Source organism: Letharia columbiana, assembly GCF_014066305.1.
Source record: "Letharia columbiana isolate WasteWater2 chromosome Unknown Sc0000043_s0, whole genome shotgun sequence".
Classification (NCBI taxonomy): domain Eukaryota; kingdom Fungi; phylum Ascomycota; class Lecanoromycetes; order Lecanorales; family Parmeliaceae; genus Letharia; species Letharia columbiana.
Window position 1 is genome coordinate 230,958 of NW_023501087.1, and position 23,516 is coordinate 254,473.

Here is a 23,516-nt window from a genome sequence, read left to right on the forward strand (position 1 = left end):
GCAGTGCTGCATAGAGGTTGTTAAGGCCTCATAGGCTAGGATAGCATGTTCAATCCAGGTAGTACTTTACGTGGAGACGTTCTCACTGTAAAGGAATCTACCACGTCCATAGCTCCACAAGTTATGCAGTTGTCAAAATGCTGTAACAACTAGCATACCTCTAATCATTAACAAGACAGGAAAGCTGCGGCCTGAAAAGTTCGGAAGGGTCAGGTAAGCCAGAATGTCCTACTTCCGCACATGTTTTGCTCATATTCATACAGGAACGGCATGGTCTCCCAGCAACATACCCAGTATTCCCTATCAGTCACACAAGATGGAGGCAAATACTGGTAAAAAGGGTAGGCAAGCTAACATGTCCTTGAATCCAAATTCGAGCGAGAAGAGGCTGACCAGTCCAGAAGCCGTGTTCTCCGGATCCTAGCCGCGTGTATCGATGATCGACTCTCATCAGCTCAGCATCGCCAGCCGACTAGATGACACTGTCGACTCTCTCGGGATCTGCGCAGCTCCGACTGGCAAGATTCTGACCTCGTGTCGGCTGCTGGATCCAATCGGAAGATTCGCCCCACTCCTCGTTGACACAAATCTCGCTGCCGAAAGTGCCGTCTTCGAGTCGAGACTAATGCCTGTGTTGTGGAGCACGGAGATGGTTCTCTCTTCTGCAAAGGTGCATGCCTTCCTCCAATAGGCAGACATTCAAGGCAATATGTGCTCACGGACACAAGGAGCATTTTCTCTCTTTTGAGCCTACCTTCTCTTCAAACTCCTCCTCTAGCACTCCAGTCTTCCTTCACCTATTCAGCCGCCTCCATATTCACCCAACATCTATCATCCGAGGTAAGTACTCGAACCTCTCCCAAGAGAATGGGGATGCACGAAATGTACTGACGTTCTACCTCTACGATCCAGATCTTACGTCGTACCCAAAGCCATCCTACCTCGAGCCACCCTACGTACTCGTAACCATGAACAACCCACCGGCCCCCTCCGTAAGTATTTCACTTCCTTCAGATCTGAAACACCCTTTCTGACGGCTATGCAGACCAGGATCTTCCAGTTCAGCTGGCCGTGACAACAGTGGATTGGAGCAGCGTGTGGTCCGTGGAGCAGCTGGACAGCGAGCTCGAGAGGTTATACAGCAGGGTGGAGACCCCCTTCAGCAGGGTCGAAAATTTAAACAGCTCGGCGGAAGAGCTGCACCGCAGGGTCAACAGCACGGTCAGAATGCTGACTTTGGTCCTCCACCTCCTCCGTAAGCTCGCCAATTCTCTTCATGTGAGAATCCTCTTTTCCTGACAGCCGTCTAGACCGAGACGATACGATGTTTGGGGCATGGACTATCGACCATATGACCAGGGTGGACCAGTTGCAGAGCAAAGTCGAGCAGCTCTACCGCAGGGTCAACAGCACGGTCAGAACACTGACTTCGGTCCTCCGCCTCCTCCGTACGCGCTCTGGTTCTCTCTAAATAAGAAAGCTGTCTTGCTGAAGCGTTCCAGACCACGACGTTACAATGTTTGGGGCATGGACTATCGTCCATACCTAGTGTGTGAAAAAATCGTGCATAAGTGATGTGATGGGCAAGATTTGATGCCTTAACAGTCGACTATGTGACGGCTCTTTCTTGAAAGCCGGGAAAGCTCTTTACGACTCGGCAATAGTGAATAGCTGCCCAAAAGAGGTACTTGGACCGACTTGCGGGCATCATGTTTACATGCAACGCCGCCAAAGCGTCACGAATCGAAAAAGCCTCGTTGGAAGGCCTAGATGACGACGTCAAGTATGGTTTCCAAAATCCATTCCTTGGTACCGGGACCCACACGATGGCCATCTGGTTCTTAGTCTACCCTAATGTGGACAATGCCGTCAAGGCATGGGGCAATGATCTGGAGAGTCCGGTCACTCCCAGGTTTTTAGCATTCTGGTTGTCTAGGACAGCAGACAACGAGTCCAGGCGGCCAGGGATCTGGGGGACATGGCTTTTCAGACTGGTTAGCCTCTTTTCGATGAGACCTTTCAGGCAAATATCAGTTTGAGACTCTGATGAGACAGAGCTATAGTCGCTTTAGCTTACTTAGCTATTGCACCACTCTGAGCTGAATTGTAAGTTGAGGATAGAAGAGACATAGCAACTAAATCAATTGAGGTGAGGGTTCGGAGAAGGCAGAGGTGCAAACGGGGTGAGGGTTCGAAGAAGACAGAGTTGACAACACATTGGGTGTATTCACGCATGGCATTCATTGCCGACATTCATCCATTTGCAGGTGAATGTTCTTCCCTTCTTTAGATTCTAGGGCAATGCAGTGATGCGTCAGACCATTCACCGCTGCATATCATTCCTTTTCTCCATTCATTTCCTTTCTCCATTCATTTCCTTTCTCCATTCATTTCCTTTCTCCATCCATTCCTCCCTCTTTCTATTCATTCCCTTTCTTCATTCATTCTCTCTCTCTATTCATTCCCTTTCTGCATTCATTCCGAACAGAGAACATTCACCACAGGCATCGTCTACTATATAAACCCCCTTCCCTCCCAACACAACCATCCCTCCTACATAATCCCAATACAACACATGCAAGGTATCTCCTCCTATAACCTACAAATCTTCTCCCACATTTCCATCCAACGTTATATAGATCCATACGCTGGCTTGGCTTTTGTGTCATCTATATATACATATCAATATCATTTCAATCAGCCTCCGGAATGACCGCGGTTCAATTGAACTGGTAAATCCCTCGCGTCCTCACTCTTCTTTCACCATCAACCCCTCACAACATCTTTGCAAACTGGTCGTACTCACGGCTGCTCCACTCCTTGCCTACGTTTGTAGGTGAGAACCGCGCTTGCTAGTTCACTAGCATTCTATTTCACCCCGAAGAATACTCGGTGGGTTTTTCCCTTTTTGATTCTTCGCCTACGTTTGTAGGTGAGAATCGTGCTTGCTGGTTTACCAGCATTCTAACACCCCCGCAGAATACTCGGTGGGTTTATTTTTTCAATGGCTTCGTCGAGTAATCGATTTGCTGCCCTAGCGGACACTCCGTCCAGCTCCAAAGAGCAGGAGACCCGAGCGCCAGTCACCGGCACCAACGATACGGGAGACCGTGTCATGCAAGACACAGCTCAACCTGGTCCTTCCACCGAGGACGCAAGTATGTCCGCATGGGCGCTCTCGAGAGTAGTCTCCCTCATGTGCCAACTCAGGAAGACAATCTAGCCGTCTACAAGAAACGACTCAACGATTGGCAGAACCAGGAGAGAGCGAAAAATCGCGACAGGGCAACACATCGACATTTGTGGGACAGCCAATCCCCTCCGCGGCTCCAAAATCGCACGACGTCATGGTGGTAGAGGACGAGTACAACTGCCGGAATATCGTCAACCCCGGGAGGCGCACCCGGTGCGCTTTCAGCTACTTGCATACAGCAAATGAAAAACTTCACTCCCCGATTGGTAGTCTTTGGCAGGTCGAGAACAAGGGCTGGTCAGTCTACCTATATCTCGACGCCGGTCGGTATGGATCGGCAAGTTTGTCTTTGACATTTCGAGTCAACAAAGGAGACAAAAACGCCCCGCTGTCCAAGAATCCGGACGATTACTACCAATTTGAAGTCACTTGGCGGGCCGGCGTCCTAATCGACGGACAGCAGGTCATAGAGGACTTAACAGTGGACCCTCTGATGGCTCTTTCTGATCTCAAACAGGCTCCCTACGACTCGAGCATCGTGGACAGCTGTCCACCAGAGAAGCGCCACCAGCTGGACCAACTTGTGGGCATCATGTTCTCGTGCAACTCCGCCAAAGTATCACACATGGAGGAGACCTGGTTGCAAGGCCTGGCTGACGATGTCAAGGATGGGTTGAAAAAGCTACTCCTTGGTATCGGACCCCACATGATGACCATATGGCTCTTAGCCTACCCCAACGTGGAAACCGCCCGCAAGGACTGGATCGTGCCTTTGATGAGTTCGGTCTCGTCCGGATATCCTGCTTTCTGGCAGTATAAGGCACCAGAGAACAAGGTGGGCCTTACAATCGAAGATCTTGAGCCGATCAACACTTTCCAGAAGGCAATGTACGTCCAATACCGCGCGAACCGCAACGACAACGGCCAGGTAAGGAAGCTGGAGGACGGACGGGTTGAAGAAGACAAGACCCAGATCAGAGGATACCACAACTTCGAGAAACAGCTCAGCTGGGACACATCTTTCGAGTTCGGGGTTTTCAACACAGTTCCGGTCATTCGAGATGTACAGTTTGAGAAGGGTCAGGTGGCTCACCTCGTCCTTGGAACACATCTCGTCCATTTCGAGGGCCTTCCCAAGGTACCAGTCACAGGTTTCAAGGGCCTTTACACCATGAAACAGCTCGAAGGGGGGGGTCAGAGGCTTCGTCCGACAGGCAACAGATGGTCCGGTGCCCACTCACGGTGCGAAAATCCGGGCCGAATTGGACAACGCAAACCCCCAAACCGGGAAACCACACATGCCTTCCACAGACAAAAGAACCATCTGGAAGGGAACCGTCCTGAAGGACATGCAGGTTCCATGCAAAGATACCGGTACAGATTTCTGCGTCTGGTTTCAGATGCCTCTTGTAGGCCGGACTCCTCGCATCCACAAGACCGCCAACGAAAGACTTGAGAACCACAAGCTTGTGCGGATGCACATCGAGGTCGTCATCGACGAAACATCTGCCCAGCGAGAGATAGATGGGATGCAGAAACTCGCAGATGAGACTTTCAATGCTGGAACGCTGGCTCCCGCCCGCATCGCCCTCATGTCGAACCCCTCGAAGATGACGCATACCACAAGCGATCTGACGGAGAGGAATCCTGAGATGTGGAGACAATGGGAGGCTTACTGCAGCCAAAAATATGCAGACAACCCAGCCCAGTTGGAAATCGTCACTTCTTTGAAGGAGGTCAAGAACAAAATAACGGCGATCATAGGCCCTCCAGGCACAGGCAAGACTACGGTTCTTGCAGACATCACGAACGGGGCCGTGCTGTGCGGTCATACTGTCCTGGTGTGCGCGGTAAGTAACAACGCCGTCGACAAGGCCGCCAACTCTTGCTGGGAGAAATTCCCAATAGAACACCGTCACAGGTATAAATTCCTTCGGTACGAGACGGCATCAGCCGAGCTGCAGGCATACGTAACTCGAGCGGATATCAGAAACCCTGATCGTGCAGGATCCAAATGCTCGTCCAACTTACAAGGCGTCAACTATGCTAGATGATGACGACCTGATAGCGCAGACAATGGCCGAAGCCGCCGCATTACAGGGTGAGCATAACAAGCAACTCTTTGCCCTGATCCGGGTTTGTGACGATCTTTTCGCAAGCACTTCAGAGAGAAGCGGGAAATGGATGAGCCGGAAGAAATCCAACGTTCCGGCTCCAATGACGCTTCCCAATCGTTGCTTCGAGTTGACCACTCGAGGACCAGTATCGGGCAGACGCGGACTACCACGCAGAGCTCGCGGCATATAGAGCCGACAAGCTTGACGCTGCCGCAATCCTACACAAGCGTCAGACAGGTGACTACCACACCGACGCAGAGCTTGCAGCGCTGGGTGAAGACGCGCTTGATGAAGCGGAGATCACGGCACGTCTGGATGATCAGAGGATCCCAAGCATCGACCAGCGCGACAAGTCTCTCGAGTACCGGAATCCCCTTGACGCGTATGTCTTGGCCAATGGCGACGTGTCAAGAAAGGCGAAGGAGCATTTCGAAACTCTGCGAGTTCGAGTCGTCCTTCGAGTCTTTGCAGACACCCAGGCCCTCTTCACGACCTGCAACAACGCCGGTTCCGAGTTGATGGTGCTTGGATTCAACCCAACTCTCATCGAAATCGATGAATCAGGGCAGCTCACCATGGCTGCGCTCGCGAACGTCTTGACGAGCTTCCACCGATGGCTAGCAGCCATCATATTTGGAGACCCTGCTCAGCTCTTGCCTTTCTTTCAGTCCGGCAGAGCAAACGAGTTTAGGGAGAACGCTACGCTCTCGGTCCTCGCTCTCCTTGAAGAGAAAAAATATCCGATCCTCCGACTGGTGTTCCAGTATCGGATGGCTCCCGCAATCTCCAAATGGGTATCGGAATTCTTTTACAAGGGATTGTTGAAGAATCAGAAGTCAGTCCTCATCAACAATTCGGGCTTCGCCAGGTCGCGCATGAGGTATAGAAAAAAATACTATAGAATCGATGGACCAAACGGGGACGGTTCCGAATACTGGATGATCAACGTCGCCAACGGGATCTCGCGGGTGCAGGTCAACAGCACCTCGTTGCAAAATTATGCCAACGCCGATAGGATAGGCACTCTCGTGGATCAAACTTTGGCCATGGGGGTGCCCGCGTCTAAGATAACGGTGCTGGTGTACTACACAGGGCAGCTCTCCCTGGTAAGCCACAAGATCCAAGCGACGGCGGAGGCGAACGGAAGGAACTGGGACCTCAGCGCAGGAAATCAAATCTCCTCCGTCGATTCCTTTCAAGGCGAGGAGAACGAGTTCGTTTTCGTCGATCTCGTCGTCGCTCACCAACGGCCGGAGAAGACATCAGACGCGGTCAAGGCCGAGGAGAGCGAAGACGACGATGGCTCCGAGGGGTTCAGACGCTCCGGGAGGGTTACCGCCCACGTCAAGAGCGGCAACCGACTTTGCTGTGCACTTACGCGCGGTAGAAGCTGCGTCGTTGTTGTCTGTCAATTGGCCGCTCTTCTAAGTACGGTCAAGGCCAAACAGAAGAAGGATCAAGCCGCCGTCAGCGCCATGGCGAGAGACTTCGAGGAACGCAAATTAGTATACAACGACTATACTAGTCTAGACACCAGCCCAATTGGCCAAGCGCAGCGTGCTACCTGGACCGAGGCCAGACTTGCCGTTGAGTTGAAGAGGCAGAAGGCGGAGAGTCTTGACTTCCTCAACACTCAGTACAGAAAGGTCAAGAAGGCCCGGTACAACGAGGAGTTCCAAGACACAGCCCCCAGGGTGTACCGCACCGCTTCTCGGAGGACCACTCGCCCAAACCTGTCTGGAGACGCCGCCGAAGCCGCCGTTTAAAAATTATAAAAATAAAAAAAAATTTTTTTTTTTAAACAGCCACGACCTACAGGATCCAAAGCAACGATCCGCCCTTGTCACCGAGGCGGGCGCGGTCCCTGTCAATGTGGCTGGTCAGACCCAGCGTACGGCGAAGGTTGGGAAGAAGGCGGCAAAGGACGCAGCTCGGAAGAAGGCTGCTGAGGAGGCTGCCGAGGAGGCTAGGTGAAAGTCCAAAGTGGAAGGGGAAGGGGGAAGGAAGTGGGTAAGGGAAGGGCAAGGGGAAGGAGGTGCGCGGTGGATAAGTCGGGAAAGGGACGGAAGGCCGGTGGATGGCAAAGGCAGAGGCAAAGGCAAAGGCAAAGGATGTGCCGGTGGAAGTCGGGAAGAGTGGAGCCTACGGCGATAAACGAGAGTTAGTTCTTTAGTCGAGGTCTAATTCCAACCAAAGGACACATATTCACCGTCCGCAACTTCCCCTTATGAAAAACTGATGCCACGCTAGCCTTTGATATACCCCACTCCTTGGCGACGCACTACCAAATCTTGTGTTTTAGCGAGCTTTAGCGAGCACGCACAGCGCGGAACATCCCTAAAGTACCTTAGAATAAGTGCATTTGGCGTATTCATGATCGTTGCGAATACCTGGCATTAGAAATTTTTCTATCTTTATCTAAAACGACTACTATTCAAGGTCGTTCCTTTTCAATCGTTATCCTTTCCTGGCAGCGCTTCCCTGGGGACTTGGAGAAATTGCCTCTACATATGACAAAAAGCGCGGATCTGTTCTGGTCGATACCCATCAAAATGTGCGCAAATGGAGAAGAGGGAGATGTCTCCCGTCAGGTTTTAGATCTGAAATCCCCTTTGCGCATGGATTTTGCTAGATTATCTTACAAGCGGTGCAATCCCAGGAGATCTTTCGATCCTACTAAACTATGATTGCAACCGCAAATCCGTCCCATTTGTATTCAAAGCATTGGTCATGTTTCCACCAGAAAGCAGCCCCGTTTGATCATTCTGCCCCGAGAACGGAGAAATGAACGGGTCGGGCATCTGTGTGCATTCTTGATTGACGACTGCCTCCAATCAGCACCCCGACGCCTTCTCATCTCTTCCAGACGAACACTTACAAGCAGCATAGTAAACCGAATTGAACGGATTCTTCACCGACAGGCCGCCCTCGACCGGCGTCCAACCCAGACCGACGCAGCTGTTCCAATCCATCACCTCCTTCGGTTCCGTCTGGCCCGTCAAGCCCCCATCCTGCAGGTACAGATGCGCCAGCTGATGCACCAAATCATAATTCTGGTACTTGACCAAGGGATCTGACCGGCCCAGAAAGACATTATTCTGCACCACTGGACAATATATATCACGCGGCCCACCAGGCGTAAAGGACGGCTGGAATCTCATGTTCGGAAAGCTCGGACAGAGGAACACGAGAACCGTATCCTCTGCCCAGAAACTCGTTACTCCAGTCTGACCACAACGATCGAGGGGGTCGTATCCGATACCGTACTTCTGCCCCATACCCGCCTTCGCACAGATAAAAACGGGCTCTTGATCCCGTCCTGCAGCTTGAGTGACGGGTAGGTGCAGGATGTTAGTCATGAGTTTCTGGAGAAAGGATTTGAAGACGTTAGATTTGTACATAGCGGTGTAGCCATGTTCACTGGAGATACCGCGCTGGAGGTCGAGAAGAGGACGGATCATGGTTGTTTGGGCGAGGGTGATTGCATATTCGACGGCTGGCTGGCTGTTGTCGCAACTTTCAATCTTGTAGGTGGAGGCGATGGGAAGGAAGAGAGCGAGGAGATGGCGGATTTGGAGAAGTTTCATTGTCGGTATGGGTCAAGATCTATATCTGTAGAATCCGAGCATGAGAAGAAGCCAAGACCTTCAACAATAGAGACTGGAGATCAGGGTACATAACACAGCGGGAGTGCGGGCACAACCTAAGGAGATCGCTTCGAAGCGCATAAACGGTGAGAGTGGATTTGCTCGACCAAGTGCGCACGTTCGAAGGTTGATTGTACCGTCTCGTCTACCCGACGGCGCGTCCCTGTCTGCGGCCGAGTGGTGTGGGGACGATTCTTCAACCGTGGCATTGAAGAAATCGATGACACAAACGCCGTGAAACGGTTATAAGCGCTTGTACGAGTTGGGATTCAAACTCGACGAGTAGGCAAGCATCACTTTAGACAGAATGACGAAGGACCGCACGAGTGTTGAGATGCAATAATAATACGCAAGACATGTGCAAATTGTATTCATTCAATGCAAGAAAACGCTCAATGCTACTGAGATGCAAGGGGGAAAAAGCGCTATATTCAAAGCAAATGCATGCCAAAGGCTAAATTCATCAACCACCTAACCCTCTGCTCCTGGGATCCACCCGGCCTGGACTTCCAATGTAGGGCTTTGTAGGATCCCATCCGACTTCATCTAGCATATCAGCCAACTGTGTCCCCGGCCTTCCGAGTCCTCCTCCTGGCGGGCTGTATATCTTGATGCTCTCCATACTCGGCTCGTGTCTCATCCGCGGTGATGGTGACCGCTGATTGACCGGTGTCCGCGGTACGTTTACTATGCTCCTGCCAATGCCATCGACGGGCGCGCTGCGAGATCTCACCGTAGATGACCTTGAGAACATGGAGCGCAAAGATTTGCGGGGTTTGGATTCTTTTCGTAGAAAATCGGCACGTACAGCGTCCATACCCTCAGACTTATAGATAGGGTCGGATATCGAAGCTCGGACATGGGAGAAATCGGGCGAGGTAGGGGAGGAGGGTTCTTTATGGCGTCGATGGCCGAAGCAACAGAGGAAGGCGACGGTCAGAAGGATGCCAATGGCTAAGCCTGAGAAGAATCCCACCAGGGTACCTGCAGGGGTAAATTGAGGGCAATGTGCCTGTGGTATTGAGCTGTGGGCGGTTGAAAGATTGGAGGCTATCGAAGTGGCGGTAGCGGACGTGGAAGTTGGTGACGTTGTGGCCGATGCGGATGCGGATGAGCTCGAGCTGGTGGTTTTGGGGGAAGAGATTGAAGAGGAGGAAGTAGCTGTGGTCGAAGAGGTCGATGCTGTGATTGAGGATGTGGTGAGAATACACTGGTCGCTTTGGCAGCTGTAGCCGTTGGGGCAACACCTATTTCCGTTGCAAGATGCCAAAGGACCGCTCAAATCCGTGCTAAACAGCTGGCTCTCAGGATGTAGAGTTGCATTCTGTTGGGTGATATCGCAGCTGATAGCTGTTATGACGGAACAGGTCTGGCCTGTTGGACAGCAGATCGCAGACTTCTTGTTGTTGAAGGGGACGCAGGTGCTTGTTGTCGGGCAGCAGAAATTGTCAGGTAGTCCATCCTGGTTGCATGGTGCGAAGCCAGAGAGGGAACATGTACTGGCTCTTGGTAGGAGCCCCAGAACTTGTGCTGCTTGTTCCGCTGCTGAGAGTGCTGTTGCTGAGGGGACGGTGGTAGAAAGGAGGCATACTGCCGCCAGTTCGAGAAAGGTCATTCGTCCCATGGTGATTCTGTGTAGTGAGTAGGATATGAAGAAAGTTGAGTAGTCAGTGGCAAGTCCAGTATGCCGGTACTATTAGGAATATAGATGGATGAAAGAGAACAGCAGCACAAAGAAGGGCGGAGGCAGATCAAAGGGCGAGATAGAGGGAGAAGAATGGAAGTCCTATTTAGCACATGCCGTACAAAGACCAAACCATAAACTTTGAACATGAAGGCGAACTAGAGAAGGAACAAGAAGGTGAACATTCGATGGGGAAACGAGGGTAGCAGCGATTGGGGCATCACTTATGTGCCAAGCAATGAGCTTTACTATGCTCGAGCGAAGCAGGAATAGACTTGAGCCCACGCGCCGAGGTACCCGGACCAGAGCACGGGGTAAGGTAGAGCTACTGCATCAGGAGTATGAGTCAAAGCTCGTATCAAGAGGGAGTTCGACGAGTTGGCAGTGGTCACATGAAACAACTGACAATGTGCGTCGGCGGCTCTGTGTGAAAGATGAGAGGTTTCCGACTGGGGAAACCAATTGACTGGTGGCGGTAAAACGGCGCTAGTTGGAAAAGGATAGCGTCAAACTATTGGAATTCGAATCGTGAGAGAAGTAGAGTAAATTTAGCTCTCTCTGCAACATCACCACTCGATTCCTCATGATATTGTCACCTCTTTCGCGGCAGCAGACTGCTCTGCGAATATGCCGGCCTCTCATCCAAGTAAGCTTTCGATAACCTGTACAGCGCGACCACAATTCTGACCCAATCCCAGACCCAATGCCTCTACAACCCCAAAACGCAACGACGGCGTATCCATAATGTGCCCCTGCTTGTCCATGGCGAAGCTTTCAAAACCGATGGCGTACCTGGCATGCTATCGAGTGATGCATTCGACTTGGCCTGGCATCAATATCAAGGCCACCTCGTCGACCGCCTTAACAGGCTAACAGCCGGTACATCCTCCCCTGCCTGGATCTGCTCTACTGGGACCTCGATCACCAACACCTGCTAACCTTATCACTCAGACACTCCATTGGAGAACACCCCCACCAAAGGATCTCGTCCTCGCCCACGCCCGCCAACCCCACGCCGCCTCCCTCTTCAACCACGCCAGCATGGCTTGGGCCAACCACCAATTTTTCTCCACCCTCTCCCCCAACCCTCCAAAAATGTCCGCCTTCCTCACATCCAAAATCAGCGACTCCTTCTCCTCCCCCGAATCGCTCCAGAATACCTTCATCGCGACCGCCAACGCCATGTTCGGACCCGGCTTCGTTTGGCTCGTCCGACACAAATACAGAAACGCTTACCTGATGGAAAACGAACTCTCAATCCTAACGACCTATCTCGCCGGTTCGCCTCTGCCAGGGGCGCATTACAGGAGGCAGGAACAGGATCAGAATACCATGATGGCCGCTGGCTCGTTCGGAAGCGCTTCGCTCTTTCCCGGGAAGGAAAGCAAAATCGCGTACGGTGGAGCGGATATCGATGTCCTGTTGGGGGTGAATACGTGGGAGCATGTTTGGTTGATGAATTATGGTGTCGGAGGGAAGAAGCGGTTTTTGGAGGGGTGGTGGAACGCGATCGATTGGGATGTGGTGGAGTCGAATTGGCACGATACGAGCAGGGAGAAAAAGACAGAGAACAGAAGGAGTAACCCTCTTGGTCGGCTGGGGGATGTGGGTAGACGGAAGCAAAGGCCTGTCGACAGTGTATACTAGGGAGTGCGCCGGTCTTTGTACAAAGATTCTTTCACGCTATAAATTGCCATTCCTCACATGTATCCCGAACACCGTCGCACTTCACTCAGTACAGTAGACGACCCTCGCCTCTGAAAGCCAAATACAATCTCTAAAAGAACACACAGACCATTCGCAGAAGAGCACCGACCACCTCACCCTCCCTTCCCCACCACTCAACCAACCCATGCAAAACCGACCTCGCAAACTCCTTCCTGTCCGCTCGCTGGGAAGGCAGCAACACATTCCGCGGCCCAAGAACCGGCACCAGTCCTCATGGTCTGAAGCGCCCGTTCCAGCTCCGTTAACATTGGCCTGCTGAAAGAAAGACCATTGCACGCTCATTCGAAGCCACCGGACCTCCTTCGCCATCCATCGGTCTTCCTCGGCAGGGGGATCTTTGAAACGGTTCCACTGCTCACGACACCCGGCTCGTGTTCGAACATGAGACCGGTTTGAGACTTGAGCAGTGGGAGAACGCAGCATGAGCCATATGAAACGTGCGTAGACAGTTTGAGGAGTGGAATGAGAATTGCGACTACGATTGTCGGATGGAATGGCTCTTTTGCACTTTTTCGCGGATAGGAATATGTCGAAGTGACCACGTCACCAAGGTTTGCCAGCATGGGACTCATGGGAAGACGGGTTCTTCTTGATGAATGATACTGATCTGTATACAGCCCGTACACAAATATACCATATACTCATGCCTGTCTTATCATTGACCATGCTCTCTGGCGGGGTAAGATAAGAGACGCCAGTAATCGTTACCCGTTGGGCGCCCTGCTCAAAGACCCTATAACTGGTATCAACAGAAAGAGGAACATATGCCCCCCATGGTATTCCATTACCCCATTAACCCATGACCCATAATCCAGCTCACCACTCACTAGGTGGCTGAAAATCCGTGAACCCATGCACCATCGCCCTCCTTCTCCTGGCAGCTTCTGCAGCACTCTCAGTACTATGCTCTCCACTTCCCTCACTTTTCACTGTACTTCTAACTTCATCCATGTTATTCGCATTCATCTCACTGCCAATATCCCCCATTCCCACCTCTGGGCCACCACTAGTCGCAACCCACTCCTCAGCTCTTTTCCTCCCGAGGCTAGCATCGTGTGGTTTGGGGCCGGGAGGGTCCAGGGTAGGATCAGACTCCGAGCTTGCTCCTCGAGTTCTACCATCGCCGTATTGGCCCCATAGGATGGGTTTGTGCGCGTTGGGACGAGCTTTGGGAAGAACGGGACCCCACGTTTCGGGTATGACCCAGCAATGACTACGCTTGTGCTCGGCTTCTGCTTCGGGCGGGGAGCCTCGCTCGGCCCAGGGTACTACGCCTTTCATTTGTGGGCAGAGGTGGTATTGCGCGCCTTCTTTGAAACGGAGATTTGGACTGTCGACAGAGATGGTAGCAAGGACCTGTAGAACACCATATATAAGGATCCAACGGCCGCGGCGTGCCTCGAACGGGTCAAGAGTCTCCACCTGATCGCTCTGCTCGAAACGTATGAAATTCGTGACGAGGTCGGTGTGCATATATTGGTCACGGAGAGTGTAGACATTGCTAGCTTCTGCGTAGGACAGTGCTTTGCGGCGGGATTGAGCCAGTAGGTCTGCGGGCGAGATTGGCTTCTTGACAATCCATGTGGATTTAGACTTGGATTGGGTGGGGACCGAGGTGGGCGTGATGGGATAAGGATGAGGGATATGGGGGAAGTCGTTGCGTTTGTCGAAGCCAAGAAGGATATCGGTGAAAGGAAGCTCGAAAGTATCCGCACGGAAGTTCTGGCCAGATCGGCTGGTGATAGCCCACTTCTGTCCTGGGCGATACTCTGTGCCATCGAACATCACGTCACGGTCGACCAGGTAATCGTACAAGCCCTCGAAATCATTCTTGAGACGCATGACCGTGTCGCGGGTCAGCCAAATCTGGTCATTAGTCGGTGGCCAATGCAGGAAGGCATTCTCGTAGTATTTGCAAAGCCATTTCCTCAGTCGGTCAAAGCAGCCGCGAGTAACGGAAGCCGGAAGAGCAGTGTGAGGCCACATCTCGCCGAAGTCGAAAGACAGCAGCCACCCTTGAGCCCGGGTGATTCGCTCTTCAATCTCCATGCTCGCGTTCTGCAGGAACATCTTAGTATGAGGTGTAACGTGACGCCATTCCGGAATCGTCTGAAGGCCCATGTCCAGCATGCCTACACAGTGCACAAAGGCTTCGATGTAGCCTTCTCTCCACTGCACGCCAGGCGCCTCGCTAAAGGCCAGCAATGAGGCTGCATAGGATGGGTTGTTTCGAACATCATCAAACTTGTGACGGACAATGTAGTCTGTAATCCAGTCTACCTTGTTGATACTTTTATCCAAATAGTCTGGATACATAACGATACGTTCAGACAGCTTGGTCATTGCCTCATGTAGTGTCGTGCCGACCAAGGCGCTAGCATCGTACATGACGGCGAAGAAGTTTCGGGTGGTGATGTGCCATATTGTCGAGTGTATTCCAGTCTCTGCTCCCGGCCACGGTATGTAAATCTCATGCTGGATGCCACTTGGCGCCCTTTGGACGTGAGGCTTCGAATCGTCAACAGGACGTATGGCATCAATGTCGCCGTCTTCACCGTGAGATCCATACGCATTGTACATGTCGGCATCTTCTGGCGACTCCTCTCTCAGAGCGTGTTCGTCATTAGGATAAAATTGAGGCCAGCCTTCAGGCTCCGTGACGTTGTACAGCCGGTCTATGAACGCCTTGGACCCGGATTGCTTGATGATTCGAGAATTGATGCGGAAGGAAGGAGGTGGCTTCGTCCGTGAAGCTTGCATATACATGTAAACGAATGTGTCCCCTTTCTCGTCCCACAATTCAGGATTCTGATTCCTGTCAGCGTAAGGTTCACCAATGCGCTTTGGCAAATGCTTACATTCGAGAGAGACTTCCAGCCCAGCTGAGGCAGCTTTCCACCACCTTCAAATCTCCTAATCTTATGTATGACGGACTCTTGCTGCTGTCTCTGACGTGATGAGGGAGTATGGTGGCCACTTGAAGAGAGAGTCGCCTGACCCTCTGAGGGAGAAGTGCTCGATGTCAGAGACGGTACAGCATCCACAGAAGGTGTGTAATTCTCGCTCCGATTTGGGATATCCGAGTTCATGGTAGATGTAAATGGCCGCGGCTTTGGCTTCTCTGCATTGTCCTTCTTCCCTTTGATCAACCCCCCAAGCTTGCCGCGCAGACTCGAGCTCATGCCATCGAGGTGTGTTCGAAAGTCACTCTTTTCAATTGCTGAAGCAACGATTATTGGGCGAGGCTTCCGCATGTGTGAAGGCATATGAGGAAGAGGGTATCCATACGTGCTGCTTGTAGAAGATGCTGATCGGCGGCGCGAATTGGAGTGGTGCGAAGACTGGTATGAGGGAGTTGCGGAGAAGTTTGGCCTGGACGCGGACATTGGTCCGCCAGGATAGCCATAGAAGAAAGGATCATCATGTCCATATTCAGAGTATTCCTTGAATGCTCGTTTATCTGCTTGTTCGAAGTTTTGCTTGCGCACGTAGGCACTCCTTCCTGACATGGTGGGCGGCGAAAGTGGTTGAGAATGTGGGGGTTGGTGAGAGGAAGGGGGGAGGGGTATCAGTGAGGAAGAAATGGCATGAGCGAGAAGTTTTGACGGGGTGAAGTTTCAGTCAATCTACTCTCGTCTGATTATGGCGGATGATGTAAAGTAGGAGCACAGAAGGATTGGGGAGCTGAAGTCAGAATTGCAGACAGATCCCTGTACCTGGATCTCGACGCCAAAGATCCCCCAGCCGTCAAAGTTCGGTGGGAGCTCGGCTTGGTGGAGATTGGGCTGGAAACTTTGGATTGGAATTGGAAAATGAGACGCTTCAAACACGTCTAGCCTCGATTGCTGAGATCACAAGTTGAAAGTTACGAAGCCTGTGGCGCTGAGATGTCAAAGTATGACTTTATTAGAAGAGTCAGAACTCAGAAGGGAGAAATTACGGAGCGGTGTGGCGGCGATGATACTTTATTGTTGGTGATGATTGATGATTCTATGACAATCTCTGTGAATAATCTCATGGTAATTAATGTAAAGTTACGGTAGAATATATGTATGACGGCCAGAGTCGGAGCTCTATTATCCATGCAATTATGTAAGAGCGAATTATTTCGAGTCGAGATAACTTGCATCAATGCGATATGCGATCTTGTCTCCAGGGCCGGATTGATCTGATTTGTGCATGGGCCTTTGAACTTGCTTGTTCCTGAGATGAATGAACAGCATATTTCGACCCCTGGCATCATTGCGCCAATATGATTGGCTCGCTGCCCACGTTTTATTCCGTTTTACGGGCCGGGACCTTCTAAAGTAGAAATGATGGAGGGCAACGACATGATGTTTGAGAATTCTTCTTATTTTTCGGAGAAGCGCTCCAACAAACTCCCCTTGTCTCAAAGTCTGCTTGTCATGACACCCGTCGTGCTATTTGCGACGTGGCGACGGGAGATAGTCATCGCGTTAAGGCTCAACAGCGTCGTCATAAGCTTTTCAAACAATCTTCCGACTGGCACGCATATGAAAAATCTGGGGGAAAGCGTACCTTATCATGCTGCCAACTCCGCCCCAAATCATCAAGCACCGAGCCTCCCGCTCTAACGCCCCCCCACAGATCTGCCCACAATGGAGAATTGGAGAACCACGTGCCAATAGACTTCATGCAAATGCACGGCGCCCGATCTATGAGGATTCTTGTGAGCCTGGTTGTGTCGAGGGGATTGTCCTGCTGCATTCAACCGACGCCCAAGCCTTGGTTACCGAGAATTTGATCGAAGCCAAAAATTCTGCAAGCCAAGGCGTCAAACTTCCCACGCCGGCTAGCTTACAAGATCCAGGCGCTCAACTTTGTTTGAAACATTGAAAGATTAGGCTCGAAATGGTAGTGTCGCCCGCGCACTGAAAGCTTCTGTGCTCAAAATTGTAGGTATTCTTTTTTCTGGCAAACGCTTAGTTGACATCTCGTCTCGATTGTCAAGGCTGCAGACGCAATCCGTACATCGACGCAGGAAACCGAATCAACGTTGTTTCATGGTACGCAGCCGGGCAGGATCGCCGTGGCTCCATGCACAATAAGCAAGCAATTTCGCTTAGGTGCCTTTTTAGCAGGGAAATGACGGATATTTGCATCACAATGGCATGGGTATCACACTAAAAGGTAACAGAGAGTGCGGATATCTGCGTATTCCTCTTTTCCTCTAATATATTCCTGGAGTACGTCCCCGTAGGCCAACCTTACCTTTTTGGTTGCCGCGTAACATCGGTCCCCTTTTACTGACAGCTCTGCAGTTTTCTGTCCCAAAAAACAGCAAGCGCCATTAATGAACGGCTCTTGCTTCCTATCCATCAAGGCAGGGATCGCCCAGGCCCCCCGCGCAAAAAGGAGCGGCACGGCAGTACGTGCATTGAACTAACCTTTATTCAACAGTGCAGGAAGAGATGAGAATAATCATTTTAACCACGAACCTCGAGATAGGATCGTATTTGCAATTAAAGGGGTTGGCAGGTCTCAGAGGTGCATATATACGGCGGTCACAACGACAATGTTCATTGAGAAGGCCAGACCTGGCGAAGATAGCGAGCAGCGCGTAGAAGACGAGAAGAGTTCATGGTCGCTTGCAAGCGATTTCAGAGGCTTATATCGCAGTTTTGGTGATCAGTATCGCTGGGAACCGGAGCAAGCGAAATGCCTGAGGCCCTTCAGATGCAACTCGGAGGGCTATGTTGAATTTTTTTTATGAAAACGTTGCATTCGTGGACAATCCCGAGTGTTCAAAGCCGCAACGCCTCAAAATGTCTTTCGAAGTAGCTGGCTCTGACGTCGAACCTCCACCACTCATTGTTCATAGAAGATTGGGAACCGAGCAGATGCGAAGTGGTTCAATCCTCACAATGTAACCCTCTGGTTGGTCAAAAACTAGTCGCCTTGTGAGGATGTAACAGATGTGTCCTCCACGGTCCAAATTTCTAAAGCGATCAACGACCACGCGTATTTTGATGATATATAATTACCGGGCATTGTCGTTCTGAACGGTCAACAATCGCTTACGGAGCAAGTCAATGATTTCTAGGCTTGCCATTCGAACTTCTCGAAGTTCAACGACCAGTCTCTCTGGGCCGATGAAGCACTCTTGCCCTCCATAGTCCGGCATGCTGAGCGGTCAACAACCACACATCTTGTGCCAAAGTAGAGGTGCTGTTCCTCGGAACCTGTTGTTTTGAGTGGCTAGTGGGCCTGGCTTCTGCAAGATATGCAATTGACCCATATTCCAGAGTCTGCCAGACTTCAGCGTATTCAGCCCTGCTGCCCTGCTTTTCTTGAGGCCCATAGTCTTCTCAACTCCTTTAAAGCGCTCATGACTAATGGCACACCTACAGGCCCCAGTAATGGCAGATAGACAGCGACCTTATGCTCGTCTGGGAAGTAGACTTGGCCAACCATACTCTTTTCGAAGAACCCCTTCTCAGCTTGAACCTCAGCGATCCGAGCATTTTTCAAGGCATCCCTGAATCTACCTTCCTTCAAAGCATCACACGTGGTCCGTAGATGCATCATCGTAGTGTCAACTGCCGATGATACCGTCTCCGGAATGGCAATTGAAGGCAAGGCCACGGTAAGATTAGCTAACGACCCCATAGTTGATGATGCAGACAGAAGAAGCGATGCGGCACGTATGCGAGTGAGAGTTTGTAGCTGTAGCGGTAGGGATGGAGGAGTTTGAGGAGCTCCCAAGAATGATAGTAGCTGATGGGAGAAGGTCAGGAGCGCTGGCCGGATCGATTCCTTGGACAGAGTCGCTTCATTGGAGGTAGCATTGGCATCTTGAGGGTTCAAGATCACCACACCACCCCATTGAGGGATCAGCCAGCCCGAAGCTTGGCTTCCCTTGACCACCAGTGGTGATGTCGAGGGATTAGGCACGTAGAGTACAAAGTTGAGCGTTGGTCCAGCCCCTATGCTTGGGCTCAAAGGCCATTCAGCCGCGTTAATGAACCCACTCAGATCTTCTTCTCGCAGGGTCCATATCTGTTGCTCTGTGTCGTATTCTGGTGAATGGACCGATGGAGAGAATGTCGCATACAATTGCACCTGAGTATCAACGGTGAAATTACTCACACCAGATATGGAATCAAGCAGCGGGGTGAAGTACTCCGCAAGGGCCGACTCGATCTCCCATGACGATGGTGCAGCAGAAGGCGTGAAGAGGGACACGGTTATGTGATATGTTGGCGCGTATTTGAGAGATCGAGCCATACGGCTATCCAGTTTCGCCACAAGTTCTGGATTGACAGATCTATGGGACCTTGATCTGAGCTCTCTCGTCGCAGAAGACGCAGATGAGGACATCTGAGGTGCTTGACTCTTTGTTTGGGCGGACTGGAGGATATTGGCGATGATAGCTTGCTCCTCGGCGAACAGCTCCTGCAGCTTGGTGGCGATGAAAGTAGCCAAGTTTGAAGAGCTCGAGGAGACCGAGGGCGTCTGATTAGAGGCATAGAACACGTCGAGCCTGGTTGAATGAGACCGCAGTTCTGCTGAAGCTGCTTGAGCACCGGTCTTTGGCAGGATTCTGACCGTCAAAGCTTCCTCATCCAGCACGTCCGTGCGGCCATATTGTGTGTGAGACCCAGCGGCATATCCATCTTGTATTACCGCCATTGACGCGTTTTGAGGATCTCGAGGGAGGAAGGACTTTGCCAATCGCAAACGCAGATGGTGGGCGGAGAACTCATTGAGGTCGTCGAGTGCATGTTGGGTCATACGAACGAGATGTGCTGCTTCAGGTTCTTGAAGAAGTGGTGCTTCGATGGTGATCTGAAGAGGGAATGTGGGTTTGCAGGCCTGCAATATGTTCAGCGAATAATGTACACCATCCAGAATGGGACGAGTACCTTCCCATCAGCCCAGTCTAACATGTCTTGGAGCGGCAAACTCGCCCGGTATATGGAGGTAGTCCATAGCCATACTGGTAAGCCAAGCAAAACAACTACAGCCCAGAAGGATAGGATGACAAGGCCCCGGGTCTTTATGCTCTCGGGACTTTCTGGTGGAGGCTGGTTTTTAGCATTCGCCGGGTTTGATGCCACCTTGAAGTTCGCATCCTCAGATGCAGTATCGATACCCTGCGCCATGATGAGGGTATACTACCCAGACAATGGTGGTCTGAAAAGGGCGCACGGTTCGAGATCGTGGCTGTCAAACAAGAACCTCCCAGGGAACTCTCTCAGCCCTACAAGAATTCACTGCCCTCGGCGAAACTTTTGGCCGAACGAGGTCACCACAACCGCCTGGTACTATTTTCACTTTTAATATCAGTACTTAAGCCAGATAGCAGCATTGACTTCAGAGATCATTAACATATGCTTGAGCTATTTCGCTTGGGTCAATACCATTCAACCGGCCTAGGGATTGCCATGAATGCCTGCGCGTAAAGATTAGCTCGTCATAAAGTACTATTTATATAGTCCCGGGAGCTTTCGCTTAAGAAAGCCCCTCTACGAAGACCGCATTAACCCAACATAAGCCTAGGACCCACATGAAACTTTGGTGACATGAGTTCTGGGCATATAAACAATTTTGTTCGACGTTTTGCGGTCAAGTTACACTAGGAGGGGCGGTAAATAAGGACATACGCGTCTTCTTCATAACATTTTGTGCAAGAAGTTGGCACCGGCGACAGTGCAGTCGCCACAGCGCACAAACCAGGGATCCCCTCCTTCGAACACACTACTCCAAAGAACTACTCCGCCGTCAAGCTCGCCATCACAGAGCTCAGCGACATCCAATCAGCCTTTGCAACCGTATTCGATAAGTTCGGCCGCGTCGATTTGGTCAACAATGCAGGGTACAGTAGACATTTTGAAGAGCTATCAGATAGCCAGATCGGGACACAAAAGGAAGTCAATTCTTCGGCTTGATCAACGTTACTAGGATGGCTGTGAGGGATTAGAAGCCCAGCGGGGGGTGGGTCTAACAAGTCATCTCTACCGGAGGCAAAAGAGGGTAAGGCTCCCTCATTAATCCCCCGGAACTCAAACCCTACTAACATCTATACTCGTACAGACTGCCAATGTTCAACATCTACTGCACCTCCAAATGGGCCGCCGAAGGCTTTATCGAAGCCCTCTTCTGCAAAGTCAAACCAGAATGAAACATCCACTTCACATGCGTCGAGCCCGGCGATTTCCGCACCGACTACACCGGACGCTCCGTGAACTTCCTCGCCCAGCGCCGTTCAGCCTACAACCACATGAGCGCCGAAGAAGCAATAGCAAAGCGGCGGTTATGAAGGAGCAGCCGTTGAAGGTGATTGTAAGGTCATTTATCCTATGTTCTTCTAATCTTTAGCCTATCACACACGCTCTTTTGCTCAAATAGAATTTCGAAAGTCCCTACTCACAAGCTCCAGATCTAGTAAGCCATGAATGACTTGACTCGGATAATAGGTCAGCGCTGTTTCCCCGATCGTCAAGCGGTACGAAAAGTGTAGAGTGGCTTGACCCGCACTAATCGGACGCGGCGTGTGTCTGAACTCGAATGGTTATTCTCGTTAAAAGTCTCCCAGTGACTTTCGAGGCAATCGAGGAGATTGCTACGCAGCAAGTTTTTATACGACTATATCTAGCATATTGTATGCCGACCTCCTCTTATAATGTTTCTTCAAATCTCGACAAGATTCGTAAAGCGTCGCAAATGTGCCTCTTTCGAAGACACAGGATTGGGGATTCGAGATGACGATACTAGACGACATCGGTCAGCTTCTGTCTGTAAACTCGTTACCTGCAGAAAGAGTTCTTCGATCTATTCGTAGGGCGAGAACGGCGTCGGACACGAAGGGTCGCTCGCATCAGTCATGCAGTCGCAGTCGATGTACTCCATCCACGATTCCTCACAGAGATCGAGTCCAGGCTCGAACTCCAGCGACCTAATAATATTAATATACCTCAAGTACGCTCTTACCACTTCTCGCCGAGAAGCACTTTATAAGTCATTAAGATTTCCCAAGTCGAACACGTGACAGCAGCAAGTCTCCTAGTAGATCCCCCGTAAGCCAACTTCCGCGTGACCGAGTTGCTGCAAGAGAAAGAAAAGTGGATTGAAAACTTCACCGTGATAATATAAGGGCCACAACATATACACCCCCTTTTTTTACAAAAACCCCCCTTCTCCTCTTCTTCCCCCCCCCAAAAAAAAAAAAAATTTGGGGAGAAAAAAAAAAAAATTATATATAAAGGAGAAAAAAAAAAAAAAAAAAAAAAAAAAAAAAAAAAAAAAAAAAAAAAAAAAAAAAAAACTATAAAGCTATATATAAATGTAGATAAAAGAAATAAAGCCATAGCATAGTATAGCATCTAAAGTAAGAACAAAATCATTACTGTTTTTATAATCATTTTTATGTAATGCTGTAGAAAGTAAGAACGCTAAAGCCTTCCGCAAGTGCATATATCTCTAAGAAAGCATAAACTTCTCGGGAAAGTATAAACCTTCGGGAAAGCTTCTAGCGGGGACGTTTAATAGTTTATTATTGTGGTAATAAGAGGGTAGGGGGATTTAGGATAGCCTATACGAGTAACGAAGTTCTTGAGATAATCGCCGTGAAATATATATCTGATTTTTCGGTTATTATTTAGTTATATAAGTGTAAAGAATCGTTTATATAATCCACTATATCTACTTATTCGAAATGAATCTCTTTAGCGAGCTTTTAGTTTTTCTATATCTTTCTAATATAATATAACTAGATCGCCAATATGATATATAATTTACTTGATTTCCTTATTATATCGGAAAGCTATATCCTTCTTCTATTAATTCGAACGCTATCTAACTATATTATGAAGATCTACTCGATAAATAAGATATTAATATATAATGTGAGTATGGCTAGTAGAATCTTCTAGCTCAGCTACTTAAGTAGAAATATTATATTTAAGAAGTATATATAAGATAGATATACTAGTAGAAGCTTTTAATAGCAATTCGAAAAGAATACTAATAGAAGAGATTCCCAAGTCCCACGCTTAATAACTCGTATATTGACCGAATCTCTAGTCTTTAACAGACGTTGATTTTATTCTAATTTGATGTGAAGAGAATCCTTGCGAAGCACCGCTTCTAGAAGTTTGTTATAGACCTCGATTATTTTTATACTC

The 23,516-nt window shown here is 50.3% G+C and overlaps 10 protein-coding genes across 10 annotated transcripts; 6 read left to right on the forward strand and 4 right to left on the reverse strand.

Annotated features, from left to right (window-relative positions):
- Positions 1–223: 223 nt before the first annotated feature.
- On the forward strand, positions 224–424 carry HO173_009826 (uncharacterized protein; the record flags this gene model as incomplete). Its single annotated transcript, XM_037311714.1, has 1 exon — positions 224–424. One exon carries the CDS (start codon positions 224–226, stop codon positions 422–424), a length of 201 nt encoding a protein of 66 aa, XP_037161420.1.
- A 12-nt stretch (positions 425–436) lies between these two features.
- On the forward strand, positions 437–1,034 carry HO173_009827 (uncharacterized protein; the record flags this gene model as incomplete). Its single annotated transcript, XM_037311715.1, has 3 exons — positions 437–670; positions 729–840; positions 913–1,034. 3 exons carry the CDS (start codon positions 437–439, stop codon positions 1,032–1,034), a joined length of 468 nt encoding a protein of 155 aa, XP_037161421.1.
- A 193-nt stretch (positions 1,035–1,227) lies between these two features.
- Positions 1,228–1,549, forward strand: HO173_009828 (uncharacterized protein; the record flags this gene model as incomplete). Its single annotated transcript, XM_037311716.1, has 3 exons — positions 1,228–1,255; positions 1,311–1,448; positions 1,503–1,549. The coding sequence occupies 3 exons, from the start codon at positions 1,228–1,230 to the stop codon at positions 1,547–1,549; spliced, it is 213 nt and encodes a 70-aa protein (XP_037161422.1).
- Positions 1,550–1,709: 160 nt separating this feature from the next.
- HO173_009829 (uncharacterized protein) lies at positions 1,710–7,076 on the forward strand (the record flags this gene model as incomplete). Its single annotated transcript, XM_037311717.1, has 6 exons — positions 1,710–1,912; positions 2,980–3,158; positions 3,211–4,331; positions 4,381–5,163; positions 5,201–5,398; positions 5,457–7,076. The coding sequence occupies 6 exons, from the start codon at positions 1,710–1,712 to the stop codon at positions 7,074–7,076; spliced, it is 4,104 nt and encodes a 1,367-aa protein (XP_037161423.1).
- A 915-nt stretch (positions 7,077–7,991) lies between these two features.
- On the reverse strand, positions 7,992–8,897 carry HO173_009830 (uncharacterized protein; the record flags this gene model as incomplete). Its single annotated transcript, XM_037311718.1, has 2 exons — positions 7,992–8,134; positions 8,189–8,897. 2 exons carry the CDS (start codon positions 8,895–8,897, stop codon positions 7,992–7,994), a joined length of 852 nt encoding a protein of 283 aa, XP_037161424.1.
- Positions 8,898–9,420: 523 nt separating this feature from the next.
- HO173_009831 (uncharacterized protein) lies at positions 9,421–10,581 on the reverse strand (the record flags this gene model as incomplete). The annotated part of the gene is made up of 1 exon (XM_037311719.1): positions 9,421–10,581. One exon carries the CDS (start codon positions 10,579–10,581, stop codon positions 9,421–9,423), a length of 1,161 nt encoding a protein of 386 aa, XP_037161425.1.
- Positions 10,582–11,224: 643 nt separating this feature from the next.
- HO173_009832 (uncharacterized protein) lies at positions 11,225–11,579 on the forward strand (the record flags this gene model as incomplete). The annotated part of the gene is made up of 2 exons (XM_037311720.1): positions 11,225–11,287; positions 11,340–11,579. 2 exons carry the CDS (start codon positions 11,225–11,227, stop codon positions 11,577–11,579), a joined length of 303 nt encoding a protein of 100 aa, XP_037161426.1.
- Positions 11,580–11,682: 103 nt separating this feature from the next.
- On the forward strand, positions 11,683–12,288 carry HO173_009833 (uncharacterized protein; the record flags this gene model as incomplete). Its single annotated transcript, XM_037311721.1, has 1 exon — positions 11,683–12,288. One exon carries the CDS (start codon positions 11,683–11,685, stop codon positions 12,286–12,288), a length of 606 nt encoding a protein of 201 aa, XP_037161427.1.
- Positions 12,289–13,185: 897 nt separating this feature from the next.
- On the reverse strand, positions 13,186–15,878 carry HO173_009834 (uncharacterized protein; the record flags this gene model as incomplete). Its single annotated transcript, XM_037311722.1, has 2 exons — positions 13,186–15,177; positions 15,228–15,878. The coding sequence occupies 2 exons, from the start codon at positions 15,876–15,878 to the stop codon at positions 13,186–13,188; spliced, it is 2,643 nt and encodes an 880-aa protein (XP_037161428.1).
- A 2,779-nt stretch (positions 15,879–18,657) lies between these two features.
- Positions 18,658–20,495, reverse strand: HO173_009835 (uncharacterized protein; the record flags this gene model as incomplete). Its single annotated transcript, XM_037311723.1, has 2 exons — positions 18,658–20,205; positions 20,256–20,495. The coding sequence occupies 2 exons, from the start codon at positions 20,493–20,495 to the stop codon at positions 18,658–18,660; spliced, it is 1,788 nt and encodes a 595-aa protein (XP_037161429.1).
- Positions 20,496–23,516: the final 3,021 nt, after the last annotated feature.